The sequence below is a fragment of the Phalacrocorax aristotelis genome, chromosome 5 (assembly GCF_949628215.1).
Source record: "Phalacrocorax aristotelis chromosome 5, bGulAri2.1, whole genome shotgun sequence".
Lineage (NCBI taxonomy): Eukaryota > Metazoa > Chordata > Aves > Suliformes > Phalacrocoracidae > Phalacrocorax > Phalacrocorax aristotelis.
Genome location: NC_134280.1, coordinates 51,074,606 through 51,097,527, shown reverse-complemented (window position 1 = coordinate 51,097,527; position 22,922 = coordinate 51,074,606). Strand labels below are relative to the sequence as shown.

The 22,922-nt window shown below is 47.6% G+C and overlaps 1 protein-coding gene across 2 annotated transcripts; it reads left to right on the top strand.

The window, feature by feature from the left end:
• The first annotated feature begins 578 nt into the window (after positions 1–578).
• On the top strand, positions 579–17,832 carry PIDD1 (p53-induced death domain protein 1). Of its 2 annotated transcripts, XM_075094464.1 has the most exons (16): positions 579–667; positions 2,407–2,778; positions 4,475–4,888; positions 5,598–5,801; positions 6,650–6,704; positions 6,917–7,118; positions 7,409–7,537; positions 7,853–8,032; positions 8,659–8,806; positions 9,832–9,967; positions 10,196–10,346; positions 11,909–12,032; positions 13,227–13,345; positions 13,771–13,878; positions 14,861–15,066; positions 15,778–17,832. In XM_075094464.1, exons 2-16 carry the CDS (start codon positions 2,505–2,507, stop codon positions 16,013–16,015), a joined length of 2,688 nt encoding a protein of 895 aa, XP_074950565.1. In that variant the 5' UTR covers positions 579–667; positions 2,407–2,504; the 3' UTR covers positions 16,016–17,832. The 2 variants fall into 2 exon arrangements, with proteins under 2 accessions (XP_074950565.1, XP_074950566.1); XM_075094465.1 differs by lacking the exons at positions 14,861–15,066; positions 15,778–17,832 and having other exon boundaries at positions 13,697–13,786.
• The last annotated feature ends 5,090 nt before the right edge of the window (positions 17,833–22,922 follow it).

Here is a 22,922-nt window from a genome sequence, read left to right as displayed (position 1 = left end):
GACATGTCGCAGCATCAAGGTGCCAGTTGGAAAATCAATGTTATAGAAAAACCCACCTTTGCCCCTCTGAGCAAAAAGGAGAAACGCTGCAGGGCCTTGCCAGAATGATAGTTGCATTAGGCCAAACGGTGTCCCTTGCTGCGAGGAAGCTAGCTGAAGGCAGGTGCCCTCCTGGAGCGGGTGGGCAGCAAAGGCCTGGCCGTGGCAGAGCGCCGTGGCTCTGGACAGAGTGAGGGCTGGCTCTATGGCACCCAGCTGTGTGCACTTTGGGCCTGCAGCCCCAGGTCCCGCTACGTTTCTCCCGCTGAATTTGCGGCAAATGAGCACACCACCAGGAGCCGTCCATGCCTCCTGTTCCCTGCAGGCTGAGCTCACGTTTGAGCCCAGGGAGCTGCATTGGGACTGGCTGGGGTGCCGAGGCCGTGGTGGTATTAGGCAAATCTCATTCCCTGACATTTTCATGACAGCGGGACGCCGGGGCCTCGTTCCCCAGAGCTGCCTGCCCCTCGTCCCGCTGCATCTGGCACCTCCTCCAGCTTGTCCCGCCCCGGCAGCGCATCTCGCCTGCAAACTTTGCAGGAAGTGCCTGAGTTGAGCCGAGCCAAACCGAGCATGACTGAGCTTTCGGGACCCAGGTTTTGTGTGCCGGGGACCGGGTGACGAGGTGGTGAGGCAAGCGTGGCCGCGCTCAGCGGGGGCACAGGCCGTGTGGCCTGGCCACTCAGCTGCAGGGTGGGGGTCTCGGGGGCTAAGCCTCGCCTCAGGGGCCCGGTGGGGTGTGGGGCAATGTTGGCCTGCGGCTGCCACAGCTGGTGGCAGGACAGATGAGAACAGCCCAGGGCGAGTGTGTGTGTGCATGTGCACACGTGTATGCCTGTGTGCCTGCGCACAAGGATGCCTGCCTGTGTCCTGTACACATGCCCAGGGCTGTTTGCCATCTCCGAGCCTCTCCAGCCCGGCTGGTTCAGAGCTGCCCTCTGGTTCCTTCACTGTCAATGGCTTTACAAAGCTATAGCAGAAGGTGGTTTGGCTACATATATCTGTGAGAGAGCTGTGTATGTGTTGTGTACAGCCTTCTTGTAAGAAACACCTACCTTTTACACTAAAGTGGTAGTTTTCATTTACTTGTTCTTCCTGTCCTTATGTGTCCATAAGGTTTCTGCTCTTTCAGGGAGCCGGATGTGATGGCACTCCACCAGGCTGTGCCTTGCACAGCACATCAGTGCTGCCATGTCCCACAGGTTAACAGCAAAAAGCACTGCTCCTCAGGGTGTTGCAGGGGCATTAGCTTGCTTCTGCTGGCCTTGGATGTAAAAGCCATTACAAGTTTTTTGTAGTTCTGCATCACTCCCTCAAAATAAACTTGTATTTGCCTCTTTGGTAAATGGCAGGGTTTAAAAAGAACTCCTGATACTCACACCATAAGCTAGTTTAATTGCCAAGCTCAGGAGGAGTTGTGAATGATAAAGGAAGTGAAAAGAGCAGGAAACGGGGTTTGGAAGTGTGTGACCACTGGTATAAAACTAAGCGTGGTGCCTCTGCTCATTTTTGCACTGTCAGTGTGCTGCAATGATAGTGGCTGATTTTGAAAGCCCAGGTGGATGCAGTCTTCTTCACACTAAGAAAGCAGAGGAATAATTAATTTGTTTAAATTTCATATGTATGCTCCTTTAGGTTTAAATCCTTCTTAGCATGTACTATGTGATATCTACTTCTCTCCTTTCTCTTTATCCATGGAGGGTGCTGTGAGGGGAGGAAACAAGGACTAGCTGGTAGCTAGCCGGCTGTGGCTTCATGCCTGGTTTGCTGCATTAGAACATCCGTGCGGGTGCAAATCTGCAAGAGCATCCCACTGCACAGTCCAGTGCTCCTGTGCCATGGACATGCCTTTTCTAACCCCTTCCCTGGCCCTGCCACATTTGCTCTGCTGCCCTTTGCCCGTTTTCATCTATGCTCACTTTTATCCGGTTGGCACCTGGTTTCACAACCAGGTTTGATGAGGACCTGTTGCACCCCATGAGCAGCCTCTGGGCTCTGCTCCCAGCTCAGCTCTCCCTGCCCTGGTTTCCCCCTTCTCTTGTAAAGCTTCCTACTAAGGCACTTTGAAGTTTGCATAAGGCATAGGCATTTACATTTATATCTTTTAAAGTTAATATGGCTATTTATTCTGATGGTGGGTAATTGCTCCATTCCCAGCTGAGATGTCAGCTGCGAAAACTTGAGGTTTTGCCTAGGAGGAGAAGCCTCCAACAGCATCCATCACCCTACATTTCTGTGCGTTCTGCCCACAAAGCTTTCAGTCATACGTAATCCCTCCTGCCCTCTTGCTGTGATAATAAACTGTTTCCAGCCACCCTGGGCTGGGACAGGAGGCCTTCACTGTGTTGCACCTCTGTTCTCTTTCAGAGCCGTCTTTCCTCCTCCTCCTTGTCCCGGCTGCCTCGTGGTGCCGCCAGTGCCTGCCTGCCTGGCAAGTCAGAGCATGTCCAGACCCTGTGGACGAAATGCAGAAGATGGCAGAGCTCCTGGGGCTTGGGGATGAGTGCGGGGAAGGGGCTTCAGGGGCTCCTGCACTCACTGGCTCCTGCCTTGCAGCCAAGAGGCTGAACCTGGATGTTTATCCTGACGGCTGCCGCCGATTCCTCCAGCTGTTCGAGGGGCGACGGGCAGACGTGGTCCAGGTGGAGTTCCTCCGGCTGAGCTGCAACGATCGCCTCCTTGGCACCACACTGGACATCCTTCCTCATCTGAAGCACCTGAAATCCCTGGCACTCAAAGGTAAATTCCTGGGCCCATCACCATCCAACTTCTCTAGGCTCAGCTTTTTATTTATTCTTCTCCCCACATCTGCAAGACAAACTGCCCTTGGAATTGTTTTGTTCCAGTGCCCCTTACAACATCTTTGCCTCTTAGCCTTGCCCAGAGCTGCATGCAGATATCAACAAGAAACAGCTTTTAGACTCTTATTTCCTTCCTTTGTTTCTGTAGCTGCCTGGGGAGTGGTTTTTGGAGTCTGGTTGGGTTGATGCTGCAACATTTTCTTTAGCCATCCTCTAGAGAGATATTTTTGTGCAGTTATACAAGGAGAGGGAGATTGAAAGGTGTTGGATATTTTGGGAAATGTTCAGCCCCTCTTTCATTTTTGGGAGTATAATGAGCTGTCTTTGCTGCGTTTCCAACTAAATCAATCCTAGCTTAATCCTTGCTTAGTGTCAGTGAGCGTAGGTTTAGCAGAGTTCAAGACAGACCAGAAGAGGCTGCTCAACATTTTATAAGAAGTATGACTCAGGGCGTGCACATAATCTGGCAAGCTGTAATAACTGTTAAACCTATACATATTAGATCATTCTTTGACTTTCTCATCTCTTTATTGTAGGAGGATCACAATACAAATGGTATAATTTCTTTATCAGACTAAATAATTTGCTCTTTGAGAGGTGGAATTTTAAAAAGAAATGAGAGAAAAAGGGAGGAGTTTGTGGCCAGAATTCAGGTTTGTTTCTATATCTGTCACAGATTTCTCATGTGAATAATTTCATTTGTCTTTCCCCCCTTTGGTAAGGTGAGGATAATGGCACTACCTTTTATCGGGCTTGTTTTGCGAGATGTACACACACCACGAGCATCCTGAGGTGGTGAACAATAGAATAGTTCACTACAATTTTCTTATGTACAAAGTGCAATGTGTCTGTTAGTTTGTTCTCATTTTTTACCATCATGCAGCATAAAAAATGTTTGGTGCCCTCTGCTGTATGAGTATACAAACAGACAGCAGCGGAGGGAGAGTAGGAAATGGTGAAGAAATTGAGAGTTTGGGAAGTTTCTTTTTGTTTGATTGACTTTTTTCCATGGGCACAGCCCTTCTCCTGTTTGAGTGTCACAAACTGGGGTGGGGGACTTGTATCCTTCCTCCTCTGTGCTCTCTGGCCTACGCAGTACTGGATTACCTGCTTTTTTCCCCTCCTACGTTTTCACTGCTTTTCTCATGTCTGCTCTCCAGTCTTGCAAGGGCAGATCTGAGTCCTCAGGGCTGTTGTGCAGGGCCTCAACAGCATGGGCAAAGCCTGCAGGGCGAGGAATGTCTCCTTTGTCCATAAAGTGTTGTGTATCAGACACTGGTGCTGGTGGGGAAGAGGTGGGGAAGGAGAGTGGTAGGCTGAAGGGTGGTAGATGTGTGGAGTGGCCCGGCTCTTCCTGAGCTTTAACTCCAGATGTGTTTAGCAGACCTCTATGGTTGACTATGGCATCTCTTGATTTCATAACAGGTCTTCACCATTACATCCCTTTCACTGATAAGGAAACTGAGGCAAGGAGCAGAAAACCCACTTCTCCATGAGTGCTTTGGAGTCAGTGCTGCTCATTGTGATCAGTAGCTCCCCATCGTCTGGGTCTCAGTAATAAGGAGTCTCATGAGAGGCTGGTGTGGTGTCCCTGTAGTATATTGACCTCTTCCTCCACTTCCCTCCACACCCAGGTGGCCATTCCAGGGATAAGTTTGGTTCATGTCAGCATGGCTTCCTGACAAGCTTGCCACCAGATGTTGGGAACCTGAGGTGTCTCACCCACCTAGATCTCAGCTTCAACAGCCTCTCCACCTTGCCTGGCTGCATCCTCCACCTCCCCAGCCTCCGCGTGCTCCTGGTGAGCCACAACAGCCTGGTGGCACTTCCTGAGGACTTCGGCTGTCTGAGCAAACTGACTTTCTTCTCTGCTATGAAAAATCAGCTGAAGGACTTACCTCAGAGCATTGGGGAGCTGGCAGTGCTGCAGGACCTGGATCTCTCGGAAAATGCTTTGGAATTCCTCCCCGAAGAAGTTGGGAATCTGCACAACTGCACAGAGCTGGATCTCTCTGGGAATCGCTTATCGAGCATCCCAGACTCCTTAGGTAAGTATTTTCTAGGGCAAAAGAAGGACATGGGCTTGCTGAGCTTTTGGTACAGACTAGGACCCCTGAGGCCCTTGGTCTCTGCCCCCAGAATTGTTAGCACAAACCATCTGTTACATTAGAGCCACATGGAAGGGCTATCCAGAAGAAACATGCTTGGTTCAGTCAGTGCCTTTCAGCATTAACAACCCTCTGGACCATGCTTTCTGCTTCTGTGGATCAGCAAGACTGCTAAGATTTCAATACAATTTACAGTAGCTGAGGATCTGGCCTGGCTGGTTTTGGGTAGCAGCGAGAACTGGAAACAGAAGAGCTGGGGTTTAATGGGATGCACATTTGGGCTTGAAATCGCACTGTTCAGTGTAGACCAGTTCACAAACTGGGCTCTGACTTCTGCTGTCCAGATTCCTGGCTCTTGGGTCCTGTATTACTTTGTGCCCAGGGTTGTCACTGATGCTGTTACAGAAGCATCTTACATCCATACTCGTAGCTGGGTGCCAAAAAGCAGAGGACGGAGGAGGCTGCGCTGCCTTTCAGCTAATTCCCTGGACCCCTTTATTTTGTGAGCTAAAGAGATGTTGGGCTCTTCTGCTTTTTCCTTATTGTGTGTGTGTGTACACGTGATAAGGAGAGCAGCTGGGGGGTTAGAGCTGATATACAATGCAATTTACAGCATGGATGGGGGGTTACTTCTTGTTCTAACCTGCAGCCAATTTGAAGTCTCTGCGGCGGCTGCATCTCCACAGCAATCTCCTGGTGACAGTCCCTGCCTCGCTTGCCAGCCTGCCCAACTTGTCCAGACTTGATCTGCAGAACAATTGCCTCCGTGCCGTCCCCCCTGAGATCCAGACCTCACCATTTGTCCACCTCCGAGGCAATCCCTTAGGAGAAACTGAGCCATCCCCACAGGCTGGTAATTGCAAGGCTTCTGCTGCTGTGGGTTCTGCCCAGCTGTTCCCTCTCTCAGCCCATCATGGTGTGGATTAGAGAAGCAAGCAGGGGGGAATCAGATTGGTATTTCTTTGTCTGGAATAATTGCTAGTTTGTAAGAATACAGACAGTACTAGTTCTGGCTTTATGAGCCCAAGTCCAGTCTGAGGGGCTCAGTGGTCCCTGGAATTGGGCTTGCTAGGAAAGGTTTTACAGTGGAAGTGAAAATGGGAAACGGATCAGGAGAGGGTCCCTAAAGGGGTCCAGCCCTTTTAGCTGAGGTGAGCACCAGTTGTTGGACTTGCTGCATGGCCCTAAGGCTGTGGTGGCTTATGCTAGAAGCTCAGAGAGCAATAAGAGGTCATTATGCTGTGCAGTTACCTCCTGCTTTCCTGTGGTTCCCAGGCTGCAGAGGAGCAGCTCTTTGTCCAAGATGAAGGTGGTGGATGAACAGGAATCTGAGCAGGGTTTTCCAATGGTGCTCACGTTCACCAGGGCAAGCACTGATTCGCAGGGGTGGCCCCAGGCAATCAAACATGGCCCTGATAGCTGCAGGGGTGGTAGACTGAAATATTTTCTAATTCCCCCTGCTTCTGAGTTTTCCTGGGGAAGAGTCAGCGTTTCCAGTGCATCTTGGGACCTCTAGGCCTCTTCCTGTCCTCCTGCTGCTGCTTGTTCTGAAGCCTGCTGCAGTGTGAGCAGTGTTCTGTTAGCGACTTCTGTCAGATTAGCATTAAGCTGAAACTGAAACGCAGATTCAGTCTTTCTTGTCTACCCTGATTTAAGTAACTTCTGCCTCCTCCTCTTACCTAAACCTTCTTATTGCCGCAGATAAATCCAGTGCCATAGGGCTCCAAAGACTCTTCCTTGCTTCAGGAGAGGGCAGGTAAGCCTCCGTTATTAAGAACATATATTACAGTGGTGTAAAAAGGCCCCAAACAAGATTGGTGCATGGTGGGTATTGCATGTGTGTATATAAGCACGTGAGCTTATGGCTTCAGTAGGCCAGTGAAACAACAGGTAGGAGATTCTTCTGTTGATTTTTGGAGGGCTGAAGTCATTTCACAGTGTCATACATTCATGTGTTTCTTCTGGAAGCTTTACTGTCACCTCTGAAGGCTGCAAAGTGGTCCTGGCCTGTGGCATCCATTTCTGCTTTCCACCGGGGGCTGCCTCTGACCCTCTGCGGATCTACTTCCGAACCCTCGCACCAGACCCTCAGTGGGTAAAGCTGAGACACCACGATGTCCTGCTAAGTAGAGTCCTGGAGCTGCAGCCTCATGGGGTCAAATTCCAGCAGGTGAGGACGCATCCAGGCCACCTTCTGATCAATCTGCCTCTGCAGTAGCTTGGCCGAGTCTTCTGAGAGAGTCTTCTGGGACTTTTGAGACAGCTACCCCATAGTGGACCTGACATCTGTCACCTCCCTGGAGGCTGCATGACAGAGCAGGATCCTATCTCTTCCTCCACCCCCTGCATACAGACCATGCTTCACCCTCCCCCTTCTTGTCTACACTGGAAGCCACAGAGCAGAGCTAGGCTTGGTTTTATCCTTTCTATTGGTGTCTCACGGGAATGCTTTTTTGCCAGGAGGTGCAGATCTGGATGCCATATGCCTCCCCTCAAACCCTTCACCAGCGTGAGGTGGTAGTTCGGACCTTCAGTGGGCAGAGCTGGAGTGATCTGAGAACAAGAGTGGAGCAGAAGAGAAAACCAAAGGTAAGCAGATTGGAATGACCAGTGACACACATCGTTCCTGTTCCCCGCTTTGGTTTTGCCCAGACAAGAGTGAGCCTATTTGAAACACCTGATGAGCTGTGTTCTGACCAACTGCTATAAAATGTAGTGGATTTCAGCTCCAGGTTTCCTCTCACATGGCAGTGTCTCTCCTGAAGGTAATGAGTTGCAGCCTGCCATGCTTCATCCCTGTTCTAGTGCTTTCATCTGCTCAGCTGTTACTGGCACTTATTTTCCTGCCTTTTTTGTATTATGTTACACACCTGCAAGTTTTCTCTTCCCTGTCTTCTGTTACAGAAGCATGTGGCTCACTGTAGTGTCCTTCACTTCTCTTGGTTCCTCGTTGTGTCTCGACTTGTGCAAAATGAATGCAAAGTACCAACAGAGGGGACATTGCTCTTTTCCAGTGTGGATCCAAACATCAAAGTGACCTTTCCTCCTGGAGTCACTGAAGAGACTCGCAGTGTCAAGCTGCAGGTATGCATGCTTTAAAAAAAAAGCTTGTGCAGCTGTTGTCCCATGCTAAGTAGGAGAGCTGAAGGTGAGATGTCCACCCTAGGGTAATTTGTTTCTGACATGGATGCTTCATGGGCTGACCCATCTCAGATCACCTTCTGTCTTAGCATCCCTGCCTGGAAAACAGACTGTGCTCCAAGCTGCCCTGCGTGGGAAAGGGATCTCCTCGCAGCTCTGCCAGTGCTCCCTCTGGCAGATCAGCAGGGAGCTACTGTGAAGGGAACTCAAGGAGATTTTGCCTCTTGTTCTCTTGCAAAACATACTGAGCCTGGCAGAGCAGCTCAGTGAATGAGAATGGGGGGGATTATTTTTGTGGATCTAATTCTAAAGATACCCCACTAAAATTAATTGTTCTGTAGAGTTGCTAGATAGTGCTAAATGCTATTGGAATACCTTGGTCTGTCCCAGCTTTCCAGGTTGACACCAGCATAGAGCAGACTTGAGCCAAAGTTCACTGTGCTTCCATTTCTCACAGGGCCCTGAGCAAAAAGCAGCATCTGCCTGCTGGGTGCCGGGGCAACTGAGTGAGCAATGTGGGAATTTGGGTGCCTGACGACTCTGCTCACCATGCTGTCTTCCACGTCCAGGTGCTGCCAGTCTCTGCAGAAGAGATAAAGGAAATCACAGCCAATGCAGGGTGCAGAGCCAGTCCCCTGCTCTGCCTCTCCCAGGACTCCCTGGTGGATTTTCTCAGGCCAGTGAGAATTCAGCTGCCCCTCCCACCTGGGGTCACAGGTCAGTTAATTCCCAAAATTGGCAAAGAGAAATGCCATATGTGGAAAACCATGAAGGCAAGCTGGGAATTTTGTTTGCCTCTCCTGTTAATCATAAAGCTTGCTGCTTTTCCTGCAGGAACAGCAAGGTGTGTCTGCTAAGTGAGTGGTAGTGCAGGGTGGTGGGAGCTGAAGGTAGTTCAGGTCCAGCACACCAGCGCTGGGCTTCACAGACCAGCAGCGCAAGCTGGGAGAATGGCCTTGGGAAATGGATTTCTCTGCCAAACTGCATGTGTATTTAGACTGCTGGGCTTGGTATGATGGTTGGAGAGGCACTCCTGCCAGCTGAGGAGATGTTTTGTAAAAGGCTTTTCATTTGTGATTGGGAATAGCTTGAAACGGGTAATAAAGATGCTGCTTCCAGGGGTCTGCCTTCTTTCTTACTTCCTTGTTCATGAATTGGGTGCTGAGCCACTGCAGTTAAAAGGGTACGATCATACACTGAGCCATCTCCCACTCTGAACACTGCTACAAACAGCCTCAGCCTTTCCAGGAATTCCTCTGTTTGCATGCTGAGTATCCTGTGTTTACTAATCCCTATTTTCTTTGACCTTTCCTGGTTTTCTTGTGAAGAAGTAAAATCTTTTTGGGTGCAGCTTGACTTTCATTGTAACACTGCCTGATATTTGTATGTCTGGAGTTCATCAGGATTGAAAAGTCTGTGGGATGTACCTTTAGAAAGAGATAGAACTTAATTAATAATGCTCAATATTGGTAATGGGAATTGTCTAATGAATCTGCTAGTGGAAATCAGCACACTATCAGTTTAAGTCTGCATTTTCTACCAGAATATCCTGGAAGCATTGGGGCAGCTTCCTCCTTTTAGTGCTGCTCTTCTTTGACCAAAGTTCAGTCCTGGATGCTGAAGAGAAGGCCTTAATTTGGTGCTTTTAAAAAGTGAATCACCCAAAACTGTGGCTAAGTTTGCAAAGCTGTGAATAAAGGCTTCTGTAGCATATAGCATCTCTTAATCGTTATTGTCCTTAGGGCTAAATTTGGATCGGTCAAGACTGCATCTTCTCCATGGTGACCTGGAGGGCCAAACCTGGGATGACATCACTGGTCAGGTGGTGCTGGAATTCACTCATCTTTATGCAGTGTTTGAAGTCACCCACTTCTCTTGGTAAGTGCAGGATTAGTCCTGAGGAAAGGATGGGATGTTCCTCTGCCTTGCTTTTCCCACACTCTGACCAAGGGTCATGCCATTAACCCTACCTGTTCCCTTTTCCCTTTGCAAGTCAGGCCCAGCTTAGCACGTTGTCTCTATCCATCACTTTTTACAGTCGCATGGGTGTCACACTGGCTTCTCTTCCTAGGCAGGATCCCTCCTTCTTAATTCTTTGTCTGCCAGGTACTGGCTGTGGTACACCACCAAGACCTACATTGGAGGTATTGCCAAGAAAGTCTATGAGCGGCTGCGTATGTACCAGGTGAACTTCATTGCTCTGCAGAGGAAGAAGGACCCCGAGCAAGTCCTGCTACAGTGTGTCCCCAAGCACAAGGTCTGATTTGGGTTGCATTGCATTGCTCCTGAGCTTCCTGGGGCTCCATTTGTAGGATGTAAGGGCAGCAGTGCACTAAATGGTCCTGTTCACTGCCCTAGGGTTGTGGCTGGGGTATGCTGTCACCACACTGTGTTGGTAGTGTGATACCGGCTCACTGGGAGCTGGGGGAAGAAGGAAAACTCATTCTGTGCAGTGCTGGATGCCATGCAGTGATTTCCTTCCCTGTGAACCTTGAGGACTGGACTGCTAAAATCAGCTGATCCACTGTAACTGGCCATGTGCATGCTGTTAGCGTCCAGCAAATATGAGGCAAAACATATTGGCTTAAACTTCAGTCAGAGATATTAATGTTAACATGTCACTTGTCTGACATGGGCTAGTAGTGTGGGCAGAAGCATTGCTTTGATTTCAGCTGGAGTGGTTAGAAATGGTACTCTTCCTGGTGTTCCTTGCTGTTTACAGTTCAAGCAGTAGAACAAAACATATGAGCCCTCCTTAATCTGCTCATCTGCAACATCAGGTTAGTTTCTGATGTTAGTTTGAGCTAATCTGGCTGACTTTGTACAGAAGGAGATGGGAAGGAGAAGGGAGGCACTCATGCATTCTCTTCTGCTGCCTCTGCGCTAGGGGTGTCAGCCCTCAGCAGTGTTGCTTCAGATGTTAGCAAAGTGAGTGTGCATCTGTGTTTGTAGAGCGTGTACCTTGACAGGCAGTGCAGCACAGTGAGGTCAGGGTTACTTCATCAGACTGTCAGAACTGGGCTGCGTATCCAACTCACTGCGTAATCCTCTGGTCAGTTGCTCCTTTTTTTCTTTATTTGTTCTGTATTGAAATGACCCATGGGCATAAACTTCTGTAAGGATTCTTTATATCTTGGTTTTCTGGACTAAAATTGTTTCCAGAGGAGGTAGCAATGGCACTCACAGTGAGATCGGAGGTGTCTGTATTCCTGCCAGGGATGGTCATGGGGTGAGAGGGAAGATTTGCTGTTACAAACAGAAAGAAAAATAGACACCTTGACTCTAGGCTGACATTTGCACTGGCTCTGAGACCCCGGGTCTGACAGTGTGATCACAGGCTGCAAAGCCAAAATGAGCTTTCTGGTGTCCTCAGCTGTGTGCTATTGTAACTTTTTTGTGGCTTTTTGCAGAGAAAATGTATTTTAATGGCGTACTGTGAGCAGGATAAAGTAGCAAGTAAATCCCTCCCTGTCTTTGAAGGTTTCTGACCTGTTACAAAGAGACATTGATGAAAATGCTTTTTTAATGCCAGCTGTGGGATGGCCTATCTTTGTTAGTCCATATAGGCTTTTCTGCTTTTTAATTGAGAAGAGAAATAGGGAAGCCACAGAATTCAGAGCACCACTTCCTTGTCTGTAGTGAAGGTACCTGGGATAGTAGGGGGTAGGTGTTTGTTCATTTGTTTACATCCTTTCCATGTAAAATGGACTTTCCCTGTTGGAAGGTGAGTGAAAGGAACATCATGAGTGTAGGGAGAGGGGTCAGGGGACAGATGTGCTTCAGACCAAACACGGGGTCCTGTGTTGTCATCCTTGTCAGGTTGACCCAGTGCTGAAGAAGCTGCAGGACCGCTATCGAGGACCTGAGCCTTCTGACATGGTGGAGATGTTTGAAGGAGAGCAATTTTTTGCAGCTTTTGAGCGAGGCATCAGCATCGATATGGGTATGATAGTACTGGGCTCCTTTCTGCTCTGAACTGTGTTGCTTCTCTAGCCCTAGGTGTGTTTCTGCTGGGTGCTGTACTCCTCCATGGCATCCCTCTCTGTCTCCATCTTGCCCACTACTCACAGCAGGCAGCCCATGGATGTTGAACTTGTCACATTCTCTGGTCACCCAACTTTTCTGTTTACTTTTCCCTATGGAAGTGTTGTTTGCAGGCTTTCATTTCCTCTTATGCTGTTCTAGCCTGCAGAGGGCAATAGCCATGTATGTTTATTTTATGACTGACCTGCTTCTGCAGCCAGCTATGCCCTTTTCCTGGCATCTTAGACAAGACACTGGAATGGCCACAGTGATCTAATTAATGTTGCCCATTTCTGAGAGAACACATATAAAGATATTTTTTTGGAGAAGGTATTTCTGAAATAATCCAGAGCAAAGAATTCCCCCTAATGGAGCCATTAGAAGAGAAGGAAAGAGGGAGCAGGACCAAAACTCAAGATGGTGTTTTAGGGTCCAATGTGTCTGGACCTGTTACAGCTGCAAACTGAGCCATCTTTTGCAAAACCTGAACGTACAGCTCAGTTTCAATGGCGTAAATTAAGTGCAACTCTATGAAGAACAATAAAGTGCACTGGTCTTTGAGTGGAGTTCATGAGGCTAGAGTCTGTCCCTCTGTCCTGATTTACGCTGGACTCTTTCTAGATAATTACATATATGAATGTTGTACCTGATTATACTTTTTTCCCTTTAGCTCTATTCCTATTTTTGCACTCTCTGCAGGAATGGCAAAGAGACAGGTGACCTATTTTTGAGCATTACAGGATGCTGTTGCAGCTGATTCTACCCTCCAAGGTGTAGAATGGGCCAAGGATGTGAGGGAAGTGCCAAGGATGGACTTGACTTGACTCCATCTGAATGTCTTGTCCTGCCTTGCCTTCCGTTCTTGAACTTGATCTCCACCTTGTGGCCATTCTCCTTTTTCACCTGTAGGACCTACTTTCTCCACAGCCAATGTTTTCTGCTTTCTCGTCTCACCAAGGAAGGAAGCGGGACAGGGGGTTACAGTTCCTTCAGGCATGAGTAGAAGAGGGAGATAGTAGCATGGAGGCTGCTAGTGGATGATGGGCTGTTGGCCAGGCTTGAAAAGCTGCACACTTTTCTGCACAAGTTGAGTGTTTGCTGCTTCTCTGCACAGATCGCCCTGACTGTGTGGATGGACGTCTCTCGTTTATTTTTTACTCACACTTGAAGAACATGAAGGAAATCTATGTGACCTCCCCTGTAGACAGAAAAGACCAAGCTGTAAAAGGCCAGGTGAGCAACCAGCTACACGGACTTTTTGTTTCCTCCTTCATCATCATCATTGCTTTTACAATGCCCCTCAAATAATCTCTGAACACTGGGCATGACTCTTTTCTTCCTGTCTTTCCCTTGGCTTTGCATTTCACTGGCTAAACCCTGAATAAACAAGCAGAGTAGTCTGGAAGGACCACTCATCACGTAGCTCTCTGACTTACAATGCTGCCATTAGCTCTTGGGGTGTTGGCAGTGAGTCCAGCCTTTATGGCAGAACAGCAGTACTCCTCCCAGTTGCACTTAGTTGGCAGGCCATATTTATAGACTGAGGATAGGTGAGAAATGCTAAATTCATTCTTTCCCAAAAAGAAAACACATGGCGCAAACAGGCTTGGCCACTGTGCTGGAATCTGAGCTTCACTGCACGCTTTCTGTTTGCAAAGGTCTCTTTCTACCGAGGGGCAGTTCCTGAGAGCATCCCTGAAGATGCCAGTAGGAGGAGGAAAGGACCAGACTCCCTGTGGCTCGCTACTCTGCCCATCAAACTGCCTGTGAGTTGTTTTGTCTCCTACAGAAAAATTCATCTAGGTGGGGTAATAGCACAGCCTTCCTGCTCCACTGATTTTTGTCTTCCTCCATGAGAACAGATGCAATGAATGACTGCCAGAAATGGCTGCCCAACCATGTCGTGGTGGAGATTTCCCACTCCCATGAGCTCTTCTGAAAAGACAAACATGAATAGCTGGGAGGGGTCTCCATCTCTCCTGCTCACCTCGCCTGTCAAGCACAGGCTTGTTAGATGGGTGGTCATAGAGGCTGGATCCTTTGAATGAATGAGGGATGTAGAACAGGAGCAAGCTTTCTGTAATTAAGGGAGATGCCTGTTTTGTTTATACATTTCTTAGTCACACAGCTCACACAGCAGGAAAAAAGAAAGGTCTAGGATGAGGTAGGCTGGATTTGAATACAGGCCTTGAGTATAAGTGTTCTAGTGTGAGCCAGAAGTCTTCCTTACAGCCTAGGCTGTTAAAGACTAGACTGTATGTTACAGTGAGAAATGCAACTTTTTCTTATGGAATTTAATTGATTTTTGAGAAGCTTAAAACAATAAATACCTTTGTAGGCTGAATGCTTCCCTTCAGATCATGTGCCATGATCTCACATCCCTTTCTGACACAGGCAGCCTCAACTACAAATCTAGACTAAGTGCTGTCTTACTGCTGAGGCAAATATGCTTTGGGGAGCTGGTTCATTGAAAAGTGCTCTGTAAAGACAAGAAAGGAGATTTCCAGAGTGAGCTATGACTGTGAACACTATGATTTGATATTTTTCAGGGGCAGTGAGCCTTGCTGGTCATTGCCAGCGTGAGTGCTCCTTGCTTCTTACAGCCTGACCCTTGAGCCCCAAGATCTTCCTTCCTCCCCAGCAGGAAGAAGGAAATTTCAGTGTGGAGACTGAATGGCCAGACACTATGCTCTACAAAAATGGTTTGTTTAGCACGTTCTCTCTCTCTTTTTCTTCTCTGTGACACAGCAACTGAAACCCCGCTGGGGTGAGAACCCCAGTCCCCTGAATGGCTTCTCCTTCTCTCCCTTGAACCTGGGCAATGCCGAGACTGGCTACTTGACACAGGCCAACCTGCTGAGCATTGCCAGGCGTGTGGGAGCTGACTGGCAGACCATCGGACTGAACCTGGGCTTGACCTATCAGCAGATTGAGCGCATAGGATACAATAACAGGTAAGGTAGGACACATTGACAGTGATGCATTATATCCATCTATCTATCTATCTGCAGTGTAATAGTGTAAATTAATGCTTGCTGGTTGAAAATTTTCTCACTGGTATTGCTTCATTGCATAAAAGATGGGTTGACTCATGGTTTTTCTCAAAACATTACCTTTTTTATGGAAAACTGATTATTTTCTCTTGCCTTTATAAAACAAAGCTTTATGTTTGAAAAACAAAATTGGGAAATAACAAACCTGATGAGCTTTTGTAGTTCAGATGAATCACATTCCTGTTTTGTTCTGTGATCTGGATTCCTGGCCAGACTCCATCTCTGACAATGAGCAGTGGTCTACAGCATTAATTGTGAATATCATCTTTATTCAAAAAGAGCTTGTGGTACATCATGGGACATGCAGTCTGACCAAAAAGCCAGAGCAATAGGAGCGAATGAGACTTATTATGACCAAGCTACTGTTCCTGAGGGGAATTTACATTCAAAAGCAGAATGCTTTCATTTGATATTTCCATTAGGAAAAAAATTTCTGGAGAGATTTTAGTGCCGGAACTGCAACTCCTGTATGATGGGTGAGGAAGAGGCAGGCCCACCAAGTGCTTTGTGTTTCTGGATGGCTTTGTTGGGGCTTCAGTCATGGGCTAGGACTCTTTGGGTTGCCTGTCAGGAGAGTGTGTTAGTTACTTCTGTGCTTCCCCCTTTCTTTAGAGAGGACCTTGATAAGCAGATCCTGGACATGCTTTTCTCATGGGCTCAGCAAAACTTGGAGGATCCTGACTGTGTGAACAAGCTGATTACAGCCATGAAAGACAGTGGCCGCCAGGACATTGCTGATGAGGTTGAAACCATCATTGAGCTGGGACGGCAGAAATACAGGGATTCCATCCGCCGGGTGGGCTTGGAGCAGGAGAGAAGCACTGAGGACTCTGCAATAGCTATGATGTAGCACCTAGCAGGAAGAACTGTGTTTTGAATGGGGTCCCTCTGCATACCTGAGTGACATCTTGGGGCTGCTTCCACCTCAAGGACTGCTGTCTTCCTGAGGAGCTGGACATTGATTTACTTGTGAGCAGACTACTGAGCTCTCTTGGGTCTATACTCACATGGCACTTCTGCCAATCGCCGGCAGTGCATTTATGAGACACTTCTGCACTTCCACTTCTTGACCTTAGCTTTAGATTTAAGAAACATGGAGAAATTCAGAGACTGAAGTGTCTGTCAGTTGAGTAATGGGTCAAGTATCCTGTAATGAATTAACACTCATATGATGTATATTTATTTATAACTTATTCCTGAAACTGTGTTCTGGTGGAAACACTGGGTGTGAGCATTTAGGTCTGTTTGTGCTCCAGTGCTTGATGTGAAAGTGGAGGCCCAGTAATGTTATGAAGGCCTGTGGTGTGATGGGAACTGGTCAGCTATTTCTGTTAACGATGTGTTTTGCTCACGTAAAAATGTGAACTGTATTCCCCATGAAAATGTTTTCTATTTTCTGCCAAATCTCTTCCAGTCCCCTCAAGCCCAACCCAAAACCTCAGTATTCATTGGGAAAAGAGAAGAAAATAATTTCTAGCAAAATTGCTCTCTTTTTTTTTGGTTTTGCTCCAAAAGCTATTTTGGAACAAATAAAATTTCACATTGTCCCTAGGCTGCTGCACCAGCCAGGCTTTTTAGATGAGACCTACACGCTGCTGGTCTTTGATAGAGTTCCAGTTTTAGTTTTATTTTACAAATAAGTAAAAATCCATGACCCTGCTGTTCTGGGAGAGACTCTAATTTAAGTGGAAGTAAAATCCCCCTTGCAGTTGCAAAGGGATATTCCTCACATCCTCCCAGTGAAGTACACCTGTGTAGTAGTGAAGGTGTGACCCCTGCTGAAGTCTGGTGAAAAGCGTGACTTAAATTTGCTTTTTAAAAACTGGTCTGACCAGGTGTGAAATAGGAATTGTGGGATTGGCATGAATTGTGCTGAGCTAACCTCACAGTTCTGCAGTCTGAACATCTTGTATAAGGCTGGAGGTGTTTATTGCTTTTTAACTGCTAAGTCATTGACTGCTGAGGTGCCCTTGGCTTCCTGTTCCCCATCTCATAATGGGCCTCAACTGAAGACCCACTAGTGACAGCAGGAAATTTCATGCAAGCTTTTTGAAAGACTACTGTCATCTATATAAATTCAAGTCTTTCAGGACAGGGTTGGATTCACCATATCCCACTCTCTAAGCAATATTTAAAGGGCTGTTCTCAGTCTGAAAAACAAAAGTCTGTATAAAAATGCCAGGTTGCAACACCCAAAGTCAACCTGCAGCTGCAGGTCTGAGAAATCCTGGTGTTTTCTTCCTCCTGTGAAGAACCATTAGTGGTTTTCCTGACACTGTGTTTCAGACCTGCCATCAGTACTACTGAAAGAGAGGAATAAAATCATTGTGCTTTTTTTTTTTCAAGTCCATTCTAACATCTCAGTCCACAGAGTGATTAGTGTCCAGTCCAGAGCAGTGTGCAAGGACTTGCAGACTTGAGTTGTTGCCTTGGGTCTAGGGACTTCCTCAGATCTGATCTCTTAGTCCATGCTGTCCCTCAAGTCTCATGTTGGGTTCAAGTCAGCAGTTCTCTTTTGAATGTACATTTTCTCTGGCAGTCTGTGTCATACGTACTTGTCTGTAACTTTCATATATACCAACGAGGTATTTGTTCTTTCCTCCAGTTTTGGAGAGACACATTTGGGCATATTGCTCTCACTGGGAATAAAATAAGCACTTAACTGTTTCGTAGCATGGTCTGCCAATCTATAAATGCCTTGAGGTGTTAAACAGGGCCAGGTCCCTTTAAACCTGCTGGCAGAAAGACACAGGTGAGCTTGGCCGTGCTGCACAGAAATGAGAGAAGAGGTCTTGTTTGGATACTGCTGGCTGCAAAGCATGGGACAGACTGCAGCTAGATTAGTGGCATTCCCACAGCTTGGTTTTGCTGCAGTGGGGCTAAGCTGGGAAACAGCATTCGGGCCATGGGTTTCACTAGCTGAGTGTATGACTAGGGCTTGGATGGAGCAGGTCTGGGGAGCAACAAGGCTTGGCCTGGCCTCCAGAGAAGGTGCAGGAGGCTTTTGGCTAGGCAAAGCTAGGCTAAAGAAGTCTGCAAGTAGCATAAGGTAGCATCCACAGCTACAATGGGGTGAAGCTAGGCTGCACCTAGCTTTCCGTTTGTGACAGCCAGGCAACAGCTGAGTTAGGGAATGCTGAAATAAGGGTTGGGTAGGCTGGACTCCATGGAGGGCTCATCCAGGCATCCACAGAGCTACAGCTCTTCCAGATAGATCGAGCTAGGAGAGAGAGAAGTTAGTGCTAGGTATTTAGGTTACTCTAGGTATGGGCTACAACCAGACCAGGCAACAGGAGATACCAAACCTTAGACAGCACCATCGGTAGAACAGCTCTTTGGGATTTGGGCCCATAACTTAAGGAAAGTGTTGTCTCCGGTCTCTCACTGCCGAGTGGCAGCCACTGGGCTGGGCCACCTGGCTGGCATCTGGTTTTCTTCTTGCAGTGACACTGAAGCAAGCACTCAGCTGAGGATATGGAGGTGCTGGTGGGAAATCAGAGCAACCATCCGACTGCTTTTCCCTTCAGCTGACCTGGAAGTAAATATTCAAGCTGGATGAAAGTCAATGGAAAGTATGTTGTTTTCAGGTGTGTTATCTTTATCAATAATCTCTCTGAGACACAGTAACTCCTTCATAAGCCTATAGTTGCTATAGCCAGGAAACGCTGATTATAGGTGCAGTAGATGGCTGAAGCAGCAAAAAAACCCCAACCTGGCATTTATCTTTTAAATCAAAGGATTGCTTTCCTTTCTGGCTTCCTTCATGAGTTCATCACATACTGGAGTAGTCTCTTCCCCTTTCCAGCCATCTGGCTTTTCCTGGTGCCTATTAGGCACCTTGCAGTGACCTACTGATCATCTGGCAGATTTTATGGTTTTTATCGTGCACAATCCTGATATGTCCAAAATTCCCCCAAATAAATTTCAACCAGGAAAAACCTCCTTACAAAAAAATTAAAAAATAAAGGGAGAAATTCTTCAGGAGTGGGAACATTTTTTCTCCTCCTTTTTTGATTGTAACATCTATACCTTGTTAACTCTCATAATTAAACCCTTTTCTACTTCATAAACTTGCAGATCTCCAGCAGAATGACCAAGTGGCTCTGGGAGGTGAACAGTGTGTTTCCCACATACCACCCTCCACTTCCAGGTTCTGCTAACTGTGACAGTCCTCTAGCTGCCAGGAGACAGATTCAGGTAAGATGCTTCCAGCCCCTGCAAAGATTAATAAAAGAAATTGCTGAGAAATGAAAGCCAAGGCAAAGCTCAAATCAGTTTATTAATTCTAGAAAAAACACAAAGCAAAGCCTGACTATACCCTGTGGGGGGTTAAACTGTTTACGCAGTCTTGGCAGTAAGATGCTGTATAATTCCCAGTAAAAGACCTGAAGGAAATATGAAGGTGGGAGGGAGCCTGCAGGGGCTGTGCTCAGTTTGTTTACTGTGGCCAGACAGCAATACTGTACAACTCAGCACATCCATAGGATTGCTCTGATAAGGGAAAGGGGATACCTGTGGTGTGTTGAGGACTGGATGGTTCAGCCATGAACCTACTGAGCTTCATACAAAACTGAGGGAACATTAGAAGATACCCTGCCAATGGATAAGATTTCCTGCCCTTTGGTACCCTACAGTGTCCATACTCGACAGTGTCACGCTGCTGTTGCTTTTAAAAGGGAAAGGAAATCCGATGGTCCTGAAATTCACTGTTTTCCCCACAAGGAGGATCACAGCATGTTTTCAGCCTTAAAAGCCAAGAGTAGCTTTCACTGGGAAAGGTGTGGGACTGGTTTTCAGATACTGGTGCATCAAAGCCCCAGCCCAGGGCTGCCTTACAGTGAGCCCACCATGCTTATCAGTTTTATGTTGTTAAAATATAGAAAACAGCCTTCACTACAATTAAGTGTGTGTCGATTTCCTGAACTCCACAGAAATAAACTGTATCTTCCTAATGCACTATTCGTCTGTAAATGTGTGGCTTGAAAATCCACAGGGAGAGTTTGATGCTTGTTCCAGTTCTAAGCTACCTTGAAGGAACTTGGTGACTGGGGAATGTAGAAACCAGATAGGCACCACGATGATGGAAAATTTAGCCTCTACCCTTCCTGCCTCGCAGCAGGTCTGTAGGTTGAACACATGCAGAAGGTTGCTTTGGGAGGCTGGGACTAAGATCCTTCCATTTGGTTTGCTCATTGAACACCAGTGCAGTTCTTGTCTTTCCCAAACAGGAAACAGTGGAACTGGAAAATGTGCAAGGGGCAGAAAGGACGCTCAGAGACGAGTACTACAGAGTATTTTAAATTCTTTTTACAGCAGAGTATTACATCTTCTGGGAAAGGATGAAGACTGTGAATAGATGGTTGCCATCCCATGTTTCTCAACTAGGTGGCACCAAATGAAATCATCAAACATCACCTCCAAATAAGCAAAAAGGATTTACTTTTTTCCTCACTCTGCATAGTTCTAATGCTGATTCATTGCTGTGAAACGTTGGAGGCCAAAATATAAATGTTGTGTTCAGAAGGTAATTGGTTAAACTGATGGGAAAAAGATGCTCTAAAAGCTGAATGCATTCCCATGTGGAAGGAGGGAGAGATTGGGGCTGCCTCTCCCAGAGTAAGACAGCAGCAAGAGAGTATGTGGAGAAACAAAGCAGGCAGAGGAGGCAGATCAGACATCTCTACTTGCTTTCTCGAGAAAGGCAAGATGGTTGCAAGTCTTGCTTCTGCTGGAGCTGAAGGTGCCCTGTGGATAAGGGGAGACCATGCTTGCATGGGTCAGAGGCAGCTGTTGCCTGGACCCCTCCTCTGATCCATGTTGCTAAGCTTCGCTCCCGGATTGAGAATTTCAGTGGTGACCCATAACAAAACAGACGGGATTTCTACACCGGCCATGTTAAGCTTGAAAACATGCACTCTGCCTTTTCACTGCATCTCAGCAGAGAGCTGCAGCTGGAGGTATCGTCCGGGTGTCTCCTGGCTGGGCCCGCAAAGTCTCACGCACCGGGTCACTGCTCCCATGTGCTAGGTCACCAGGTGGAGCCACATCGTGGGGCAGGCCCTGTGTGGCCATCAGATGCTGGGTCACAGGAGGCTGCCAGGGAATACAGATCAGTCACAGAGGATACCAGACAGCCTCGCACATTGTGGAGAAGTTGGGCAGGTCTGATTTAGCATGAGAGCTTGAGGGATGCTGACTGCCAACATTTAGCGAGTGACTTGGGAAAACAGCAAGCTAATATTCTTCATCTTTTAGTTGCTCGAGCTGCTGTATCTTTCCATGCTTTCACCACCCTGTCAGACCTCTGCTTGAACCAGCAAGGGTAAACCTTTGTATTTCTAATAAATACACAAAGAGCTTGAGAAATTTTTGAGTTTTCTTCCTTCCTAATGCAGAAAACCATTTTTTCTGATAAAAGGTACCAGGGTGCTGAACATCCATCTGTAGGACAGCTCCAAGGCAGCACTAAGAGCACAAAGCTATGGGTATGAACAGAAGGTGGCAATACTCAGTGATCTGGGTAACCCCAGATGTGTCCCAGCCATGCTGGCTCTGCCAAGCCTCTGCCACAGGCCAGACCTGGTCTTCTGGAGGTGTTTAGCATCACCAGGTTTAGAAACAGCAAATCTGCATGTCCAGGAGAGAGTGTGGCTTATGCAGGGGGTGGCTGCAGCCCTGTGGAGATGCCCATCTCTCCCTGCCATGTGAAGAAGGGACCTGGCTGATGAACCTAGGTGAACCCCGGGTTCTGATTATGCTTCGTGGGGCTGATGAAGAGAAGCTTTAGATTACAGTGAGAAGCAGGACAGGAGACCTGGCTGAGGGAGGTGGTAACAGGATACCTGGGGGGGACACATGAGCTTAGGTATGAATCTTTGCCTTGCTGCTTCTTTGAGCCCAGTCCTCAGAGGATTTCACTCCCTTTGGAAGCAGCAACAGCTCAGGACAAATGTTTTTGGTTTCCTTCTCTCCAGGTTGGAGAAAAAGGAAATCCTTGTGATGCTTAGCTTCTCCCCAAGGCCAGAGCTGAGAACAGGTACAGGTTGTGATGCTGGTTATAGCTGCTCCCTCCCAAATTGCAGGTTACTGGCTCCTGGGGCCTGGCCCATCCTTCATACACTTGCAGGAGCATCAGGCGTAGTGTCAATCCTGGCAACACTTTCATCCTGGTACATGGAGAGGAGCAAGAAAACACAGTGTCTCCCCCTCAGAGATCCCTTAAAATAGATTATTTGGTTGCAGTCCAGGCAGGGAAAAGAAGATCCTGCTGCTTAAACAGGCTATTTTGTGACCACTGCTGTGCAACGACAATGGCTGGAGGACAGAGGCAATCACAAATTGATCCATCAGCTTTTTGGGGTCCCAAAATAACATGGCCTTGAAGGAGCTGGCAGGAGCTCTTGGCGAGGCAGTGAGCCCAGGAAGTCTTGACTCTCCCTGTGGGTCAGGCCATTTTATTTTCACCCACAGCAGGATGGCAGTGGCCTCAGTGTCCACTTCACCCTTCAGCCTGGCAGCATGGAGCCATCTTACCTTTCTCCCCTGAGAAACAGCAAAGTGAGTTAATGTGGCTGTAGGTTTTCCTTAGTTGTTTGCCGGTGCTAGAAGGGCAGATGAATGAATGAGCTGTGGAGAGTGGGGAAGATCATAAAACCCGGAGCCAACAGCACCATTTGGCATTGCTCGACTGCACACCCCAGGGAAAGAGAGTAATGCTCCCTATCCTGCAATACCCCATAAATCCAATGCCACCTCTG